Source organism: Rhincodon typus, chromosome 26 (assembly GCF_021869965.1).
Source record: "Rhincodon typus isolate 14 chromosome 26, sRhiTyp1.1, whole genome shotgun sequence".
NCBI classification, from domain to species: domain Eukaryota; kingdom Metazoa; phylum Chordata; class Chondrichthyes; order Orectolobiformes; family Rhincodontidae; genus Rhincodon; species Rhincodon typus.
The window spans coordinates 43,904,132-43,914,067 of NC_063357.1; the positions used below are offsets into that span (position 1 = coordinate 43,904,132).

Genomic DNA, 9,936 nt, shown 5'->3' on the forward strand with positions numbered 1-9,936 from the left:
TGTGGTGGAAGCTGATTCAAATAAAGCCTTCAAAGGGAATTGGAAATTGTCTGGAGTGAAATGTATTTGCAGGGCTGCGGTGAAAAGACAGACAAGGGAAACAAGGTGAGGTGCTCCTGCAGAGATCCCAGAATAGTCACATAGGCACAGTAGTCATTTGCCGATTGTTCAAGACTAGACAATGGGCATCATTCAAGGAAGGAAATACAGCAGAACCATTTTAGTCCTCCATTTATTGACACACATCAACAGAACCTGCTGAGAGGATCTAGAATGGGAACCCTGGCTGATTCTGCTCTATTAATGCCAAAACCAATTATGGACCATTTCAAGAATGAAACATAGGAGAACGCAAGGTCATATCTGGGATGACTCATGTCTTAAGAATTCATAGTAGAATGGGAGTCAAGATGCTCCTCAGTCATTGTGCACTGTATAAACTAGATACAGATTACAGCCATTCAACTAGCAAATCAACACCAGAAATGACATGAGCTTTGGACAAGTGATCTCAAGTAACTGGAGAAGAGCAGAAAATCTTTACCAAGGCTTGCCAAATCAGTTTTGTCCAGTTTACAAAATTTTTCAACTCTGGCTTATTTTGCTTTATTGCTTAAAACAAACCAAAAAGGCCCATTATCACCAGGCAACTGATGAACTGTGATGGTACTGGTTCCAAGCATGGCTCAGCTGGCTGAAGACAGTCTCACTACTGTGATAGCAGGCCCTTCTCCATCGATGTCTTGGCACAACTTTTCCTTTGTCATAGTTTGTTCACTGGTCACTCTCTCTCTCTTTCTGTCTATGCACAACTCGACAACTCCCCACAAGGGTGATGGGAGAGAGCATAGAGAAAGCGAAAGGTGAAGGAGGGGGGTGGTGGAGATGAGGAAGAAAGAAGATGGGACAGCAAGACGATGAAAACACAAGCAAGGATAAATGGATCAGGGAGTGTAAATGGAATTAACAAACAGCTAAGCCATGATCAGATTGATTGATGGAACAGTTTCAAAAACTGAATGCCCTCCTCCTTTTTCTGTGGTGATCGTTTGAGCAAGTGACCCTCTTTCTTCCGATCTGGGAAGGTGTCCCTAGGGTGACATAAACATACGACTTTCTTCAGAGAAAGTGTCTCTATTTTCAAATGGAAATAAGACCACATCACGTAAGAGCAGAAATAGGCCATTCAACCCATCAGGTCTGCTCCACCATTTGCTGAGATTACATCCGATCCGATAATCCTCAACTGCCTTTCCCCATAATCTTTGACTTTATTACTGATTAACAGTCTCTTAGCCTTGAAGATACTTAATGACCCAGCCTCGACAGCCCTGTGTGGTAAAGAATTCTACAGATTCACACCCCTCCGAGAAAAGAAATTCTTCCTCATCTGACTCCAATGGGCAACACCTCACTGAGAGGATACCCTCTGGTCCTGGCCTCTCCCTCAAGGGGTAAAAATGTTTTGTCACCTACCATGTCATGTCCTCGAAGGTCTGTGAGCCACCACAATTTCTCACAGACCTGTGCAACCATAACGACAAGAGGGAACACTACCCAGGATCTCTAGACTGTCCCTAATGCCAGTATCTCTTTCCTTAGATAAATGGTTTACTGTAATCCAACAGTGGTCTAACTAGTACCTTGTATAGCTTTTGCAAACCTTCCCTACTCATATACTCCATTCCCTTTGAAATAAAGGTCAACATCCCATTTACCTACACACATATCCAAGAACCCTGCAAGAGGCTGGAGAAGAAATTGTGGAGGCCCTGGCTGACATATTTGCATTATCGTTAGCCATGGATCAGGTCCTGGAAGACTGTTGTGCCCTTATTCAAGAAGGGCTGCAAAAAAAAAACCTGGGAATTAGAGACCCGTAAACTTAACGTCTGTGTTAGGTAGCTTACTTGAGAAGATTGAGGGATAAGATATACGTGAATTTGAAAGACAGGGTTTGATTAGGAGTAGTCAGCATGGCTTCGTGTGGGAGATCATGCCTCACAAATTTGTTAGAGTTCTCTGAGGAAGTGACCGGGAAGGTCGATGAAGGCAGGGCAGTAGACATAGTCTATTTCGATTTCAGTAAGGCCGTTGAAAAAAGGTTCTACATAGTACGCTGCTCTGGAAGGTTAGATCACGGAATCCAGGGAGAGCTGGCAAATTGGATACACAATTGGCTTGAGGGTAGGAAGCAGAGGGTAATACTGGAAGGATGCTTGTCTGACTGGAGGCCTGTGACTAGTGGTGTGCCTTACGGGTCATTATTTATATCAATGATTTGGATGAGAACGTGCAAGGCATGATTAGTAAGTTTGTGGATGACACTAAAATAGGCAGTATCGTGGACAGTGAGGAAGATTATCAGAAATTGCAGCAGGATCTTGATCAGCTGAGGAAGTGGACTGAGAAATGGCAAATGGAGTTTAATATAGATAAGTGTGAGGTGTTGCATTTTGGAAAGTCAAGTGAAGGTAGGAGTTTCATAGTGAATGATAGGGCCTTAAGGAGTGCAGTGGAACTGGAGTTCAGGTGCACGGTTCTCTGAAAGTGGAGTCACAGGTAGACAGGGCAGTGAAGGTGGTGTTTGGCACACTGGCCTTCATCAGTCAGGGTATTAAGTTAGGAAGTTACGTTGCAGTGTACAGGAAGTTGGTGAGTTTGCACTTGGAATACTGTGTTCAGTTTTGGTCATATAGGAAAGATGTTATTAAATTGGAAAGAGTGCAGAAGAAGTTTACAAGAATGTTGCCACGACTCAAAGGACTGATTTATAGGGAAAGGTTGGACAAGTTAGGACTTTTTTTCTTTAGCGCGTAGGAGACTGAGGTGGGATCTTATAGAAGTATACAAGGTCATGGGAGTCATGCTCAGGGTTGGGGAATTGAGGACTAGAGGGCATCAGTTTAAGGTAAGAGGGAAAGAATACATGGGAACCTGAAGAGCAACTTTTTTTTTTAACAGAGGGCTGTACGCATATGGAATGAGCTGCCAGTGGAAGTGGTTGAGGTGGGAACATTAACAACATTTAAAAGGCATTTGAACAAATACACGAATAGGAAAAAAGTTTAGAAAGATATGGGCCAAGTGCAGAGAGATGGGTTTAGCGTGGATGGACATTTTGGTCGCCATGGACCTGTTTGGGCCGAAGGGCCTGTCTCTGTGCTATAGGACTCAGTGAATTTGGATGCTGGCTTTTTATGATTCAATCACAAGGACCCTCCCAAATCCATGTTTGCTGCAGCTTTCTTCAGTCTTTCCCCATTTAGATAAAGTGTCTCTGGCTGAAATCTGTTCACTGAAGATAATATTCAGTAACAAGTATATCAAAGTTGAACCTACTCCCTCATCACATGAGAGCAGTCTAAATTGCAATGGTGGTATGTTCTGCTATCATTACAGTTATATTTAAGAAAATTAAATTGGATTGATTAGCATATTCAGGGAACACTTGTGCTTCTCCCCAGTACTAACATCAACAAAATTGTACTGTCTGCACACATTGAACCTTCTTCAGCAAAACAACTGGCCAAATGTGGACTGCACAGTAGCTCAGTGGTTAGCGCCACTATCTCATAGCACCAGGGTTCATTTTCACCCTCAGGCGACTGTCTGTGTGGAGTTTGCATATTCTCCTTGTGTCTGCGTGGGTTTCCTCCAGGTGCTCCAGTTTCCTCCCACAGTCCAAAGATGTGCAGGTTAGGTAGATTGGCCACTCAGGACTGGATCGGATGCTCTTCGGAGGGTCAGTACACATTCAAATCCGCTGAATGGCCTCCTTCCTCACTGCAGGGATTCTATATGGTCACAGACACAGGCTCCCCCACTTTCCAGAGATTTGCTCCACATTGTGCAACAGCAGTGATCATGTTCTCTAGACCCACCACCCAGCACCCTCTAAATACCCCTTCCAGTCTGGTAAATACTGACAATCTACCTTCTCCCTCACCTAGCCCCCACCCCACCAAGCTCAAAACGGCCAATACTCAGCACTCTCTAAAAACCAGCAGTTCCTTAGATCACCAGAATACACTCACTCCTGGGAATGCCACTCCATCTGCTATCTAAAGGAACAAGGTTTAAACTGAAGGAAGTGTTTTTGTTGGTGCATGGCAACAAAAATATGTTGCCAGTTACCTAGGGAGCAGGAGGAGGAAGCTTACTCAAGGGAGAAAGATTAGAGTGTCTCTAGTTATAGTGAATGACAGAGTGATGTACTGCGCTTAACGTCACTCCTGTCACTTGTGAGGTCGGGAGTGACACACTGATAAGTCTCCCCAGAGTTAACCAGCAAGACAAACCCAAGTACTCATAAATCTAATGTTGTTGCAGATTAACAGCTGGAGTATTTCAAAATGACTGTTAATCACCTCCTGATGTTTATTTACCCTTTTCAAAATCTGCCCATTTGAATTTTGATAGAACGTAAGATTTGTTTAATGAAAATTGCTGAAGCAGCCCACCAACCATACTCTCTCAGAAAATTGGGTATATTAAAGTGTGATGTTGGCACTCCACAAGACCATACTCAGAGTGATACACTCTGTATACAGATTGAAAGGTCACAGCTGGACATGAGCAGACTGTTTTAGTTGCCTACACAGCCCAGCAGTGAAATCATTTTGTTTCTGAATGTTGACTCTGTTAGTTCTTGCTCCACTGTCTACACAGACCTTGGGAAACAGTTCCAGTGGCTCATTTCATCTCAACTAACACATGCACAATTAAGGAAAATGGATTCCAAAGTCTGCATAAAAGAAACGCCCAAAAAATTGATTCTGAAGATATCTTGAACAGGAGAACAGTGCTATCGTGTAAATCTTGTTATCTCTCAGATCTGGCTTTCTGGGGTGCTTTCCCAACTTTCCTAACAGTGAGCTGATCCAAATCTCTGCTGCACACACCATGTTCCATTCATCCATCGGCTTACCGATCAACACTAGCTCCCAATCCAGTGAAGCCTCAGTTTTCACATACCGATCTTCACAAATCTCTCTCTGTGGTCTCGCCCCTCCCATCTCCTCCAGGTCTAGTTCACCTCTCTTGCATACACCCTAGTTCCTTCGCCTTACCATCAGCAGCAACATATTTACCTACATAGACTTCATGCACTTGGAGGTAACAGCCCAACTCTCTAATTTGTCACATTCCTCAAAAGATTTAGATCTCCAGTCCTGACACCCCTCTTTGGTTTGGTTTTTATTTCTAGTGCCTTAAGACATTTTATTGCATTAAAAGGTGCTAAATAATTGCAAATGATTAAGGAGCTAATACAACAAGAAGGTACCAGCAGCTAATTGGCAATAGAAGATGGAAAGTGGCAGCAAATAAGCTGATCATCAGAAATATATACTTTCAAAAAGATCATTCACCTCATAGCATTACATAATGTTGATAAAACTCTCTTTTGTACGCTCTCAATTGTTGCCAAGCAGCAGAATTATGAGCAATTTGCTTCTATTCTTAGTTTTTTTTCTCGTGCTGTGTGAGATGCCTCAACAGGTCCCAACCTACAGTTCCGTGAGCTTTTCTCACCGTGATTTAAGGCACTGGCATTTAATCAGTGGAAATCTGAGCAAGAAATTGGTTATTTTAAATTATTAATCCAGTTCATTCAGGCACTGTCTATCTCCATCAATCCACTCTGAAAACCCAGATTAATACCAATGCTGAGACTCTCTAGATGCCTATCTTCACCTTAGAGAAGTTTTTTTTTAAATAAATTCACCACAATCTACAGGAAGTGAGGCAATCTGCCATTACATGATAACTTCAGCTCCTAAACCATGCTTACAGCACACATATGGGGGAGGGGTCATTGTAATCATTAAACATGAGATTTTAAATGTTTTATGTTACAAATGAACCTGATATTTTCAGTGTAACTTTTTTTATGTTTAATATAATTTCCTGATAATATGAATTAAGGAAAAGATGAAGAAATTAGTGTTTGAATGATTAGATTGAACAATTAAGTTTAATGTCTACAGCAAACAGGATTATGTAGTTAAACAAAAGCAGATTGAAGATATGAAGTGGAGAAAGACATTCAGTCCCTCAGAACTGTTCTACCATTCAAGTAGATCATGGCTCAACTGTATCTGAACTCCAGTTTCTACTATCAGTCTCACATCCCTTGCATTGTCTGTGCACTATTCCACAACAGTCTTGCTTTGTAATTTACAGCCTATTACCCAGCCAACGATTGTTCCACAAAGTTCCAATTTTGAACACCTCCACAACTTCAGAACGGAAATTTGGCCACGTGCCTTCATTGACTGGTCAGAAACAGCTCAAAGTATAGGTTCAGCCTGTAGAAGCAGTGGCTTCCCAGTCCCCTGTATGAGAAGGGGGTTCATACTGATAATACAACTGCAGCTTTTGGTGAAGCTGTCATAGGAACGGCAAGGGCAAAATCATAATTTGTCCAAGATTTCTGACCAAGAAAACAGACTTGTAATGTAAGCTTGTAACTCATGGCATACAGCCAAAGAAAGACTGTTGATAAAGTAAGAACAAAGGTCCAATGGAAGCCAAAATGGCTGCTTGATTGACTGCGGCAGATTTAATATCCCTAATGAACAATTGTTGCTCAGCCTGTTCCTCTGCAAAGTGACACACTCCCTTACTGTTGCTACTTTAAGCATACATGTACTGAAGGTTGCAGTTCCAACTTTCTGAAGGAAGATCACTGGACAAGAAACCGTTTCTCTCTCCACAGATGCTGAGTTTCTCCAGCAATTTTTGTTTTTGTTTCAGATTTCCAGGATCTGCACTTTCTTGTTTTATCACAGAATGATTACAGACTACTTCACAGCGGAGACTTGGTGTTAGTAAACACTTCCTTAAAGGGTAAGTTTTGTTTAACATTCACTTGGCTACAGTGGGAGGGCTGTGTGATTGTTCCAAACTCTGTTTCTCTCTCGCCTTAACCTCCGGCCCCCTTTCTCTCTCTCTCACACACACACACACACAACACTTCATCAGTGTTCCTAGTACAATATCAAACAAATGGCTGCGTTTCAACACTCAGTGCTCTGACGTTCCTGGCCATTTCCCAGCGCAGCAACAGTTAACACCCAGCACAATTCTGTGGCTCTATGACTGCAAATAGACCAATACAGTATTAAGCTAGTGGGCCCAATGGTCCGCAATCATTCTGGTGAGCGAATCAAGCTCGCTGGAGCAACAGATTCACTGACCCTTTGAAAACTTCGGTCCAAACTATTCAATGGATTCAAACACTAACGAAGTCAAAGTCTGTACAGTAAACACGAATTCAAATGAACGACATCAACAGCATTTCAAAAGCTCTCCCAACATCCTGTTACACTGAAGGAGGTGCAGTCAACCGCGTACAGGAGATACAGGGGGCGACGTGGATGGTTCAAGTGTTTAACAACACCCAATCTCGCCAGCAACTGACAGCTTAGTTCTGTCCCCCTGCTCCTCAGCCCGACTATCTCGACAGATTATTCTAATACGAAACGCTATAGTGCAAATTTAAAGAGGATCCCAGTAAAGCTTGCATATCATATTACAAGTCATGCAGTCATGCGGGGGGGGGGAGAATAAAAATATTTGCACTAAAAGCATCGTCAGCTGCAGGCTCAATTTTTACTTCCTTTTGAAAAGAAAGATGAAAAGATATTTATTTAAAAAGAAAAGATAAGGCGCTAGGGTCTGTAGCAGACAGTGACTGCAGTTTCGTTAGCATTATTACCATGGTGAATTGAGCTGTTGGAAAAACAGTGTGGTCGCCCGCATCAGAGCCACGGTTGGTCCTTCGATAGGGTGCACTGGGTTCGGTTCGAATGCTGCAAGTGACCCCGGGGCTTTCGTGGGGGGGTGTGGGAAGACAGGCCACTTAAGCACAGGTCCCAATGAACTGAACTTCACCGCCATCGTATCTTCCCCCTCCCCCAATTAAAAAAAAACATCGAGGGAGCAATGCACAGACTTGAAAATGTTATTTTCCCATGAACAAATTTCAGTCAAGGAAATCAAGACAGAAAGATTTAAACATTGCTCAAGAAAGAAATTGTCATATTGTTGAGAGGGTCTTTCTGGGTGAATTAATTGCAAGTGAACTAGACTATTCTTTGAGACGTTTAGTTTGGCTTTGAACTGGTCTGACGGTGGTAACTAACTGGTTAAGCGTTCTTGAAGGACCCAGTTAAAGACACGCCCTGTATTAACTCTCCACGGCCCAGAGTGCCGAGCCTCCAAACCTGACCTATTGGATCTCCTTCACACCCTGACTGGATCTCTCTGACCCTGTATACAGAACAGGCATCTCACACACCCAGAGTCTTGTCACTCGCCTTTAAATCAACTGGGAAACTGAAAAAAAACTATCATCCGCCATGCAGGAAGACTAGCCCTGGGACCAGTCTAAACTGTAGACATTTCAGTGACCCAGACTGATGTTTCTGTACAGCGCGACAAATACTGTCTTTTCAAAACAATCACAAACACACTCTCCCCTCACCTCCCCCCAAACACACAGAATGTTGGAAGATCCCGATCAGGATAAATTCCGATGCTGAAGTTGCTACCAGTGAACCAACAAGCTACTGGACATCCCAGTTCAGGATGAGGAGCATGAACCACTGGGCTACTGGTGTCTGAGACAGGTACAGCCTGGGCTCCCCACTGGATCCCACTCTGAGCGCCCCCTACTCCCTCAAACCTCCTCCCCTCACAGCATACTCCTTCAATGGCTCTTCCTGTCAACACCTTGTCTTGCCTTGTCCTCCTCAGGATCTCATTGAAAACTTCCCATTGCCATAACCCTCCTCAACACTGGCTGTTCCACCTCATTCCCCAGAGGGTGCCCTACCTCTCACTCACCACTGGGAGATACTCACTGATCAATCAGCCCTCCCTTCCTCCTCCAGTCACCAACCCATAAAACTGAGTGGACACACCCTCCCTCATTCAGATACAGGTGCCCCCTCCTTCAACGGCCCAGTAGTACCCCTCTTGTCTCCTACAGGTGCACCCACTTCCTCAACCACCTCTTGGTGTAGCCTTTTCCCACAGTCCCCTCTGGGTGCACTCTCTTTCTTCAATCACTCATGGCTGTTCCCTTCCATCAGTCACCCAGGGGTGCCCCATCTCTCTCAGTCACCCAGGGGTGCCCCATCTCTCTCAGTCACCCAGGGGTGCCGCTCACACACTCACCATTGTGTCCCCATCGCTCGAGATTTTGCTTCACTTGCTCCACACTCAGGCCCGTGTTCTCATTCACCCCGAAGAAAGCGAGAACTTCCTCCACCGTTATGCTGTGTGCTTTCTCCATGCTGCCGGCAGCCTGCCTGTTCCTGAGGGACTCAGCGATCTCCGACTCCGAATGCAGCTGCTCTTCCTCCGGCGGCTGCTCCGCTCTCAGCCGCAGGTGTGTTTGGCTCAGCGGAGGAGGTGCCTCAGGCCCCGCCCACCAGGCACCAGGACCCGCCCATCCCACCTCCGGCCCCGCCCACCGGACACCAGGCCCCACCCCGAGGTGTGGACCCGCCCACCCAGCACCATTCCGACCCTCAGGCCCCGCCCATGGCTTGCAAGACCCGCCCCCAGACCGCTCGGCCCTACCCCTGCACGCTCATGTTCCCGCCTCCTCACATATAACCCGCCCCCTGCCAGCGGGGCTCCGCTTCATTCTCCAGGCAGCGCCCCTACATCCCAAATTTCCACAGAGAGTTTCTGATTGGCTCTCCTGCTGCCCTGGCAACCCACCCCCATTCTAGGGTTGGTCCTCACTGCTGCTCCTCCCCCTCCAGGCCCCACCCCAAAAATATATGACCCTCAAACCCCAATGCCCCCAACCCTACCATCCCCAAACCCTACCATCCCCAAACCCTCAACCCCCAAACCCCATCCGCCAACTCTACCGACCCCCAACCCTCATCCACAACCCTACCATCCCCAAACCCT

At 45.2% G+C, this 9,936-nt stretch overlaps 1 protein-coding gene across 1 annotated transcript in view; it reads right to left on the reverse strand.

Moving 5' to 3' along the window:
* Nucleotides 1–9,418, reverse strand: part of atp2a3 (ATPase sarcoplasmic/endoplasmic reticulum Ca2+ transporting 3) — a 172,855-nt gene extending 163,437 nt beyond the window's left edge. Inside the window, exon 1 of the mRNA XM_048612471.1 lies at nt 9,187–9,418. Coding sequence (XP_048468428.1) covers nt 9,187–9,304 — 118 coding nt within the window. The 5' untranslated portion in view covers nt 9,305–9,418. The remainder of the gene's footprint in view (nt 1–9,186) is intronic.
* Between the last annotated feature and the right edge of the window lie 518 nt (nt 9,419–9,936).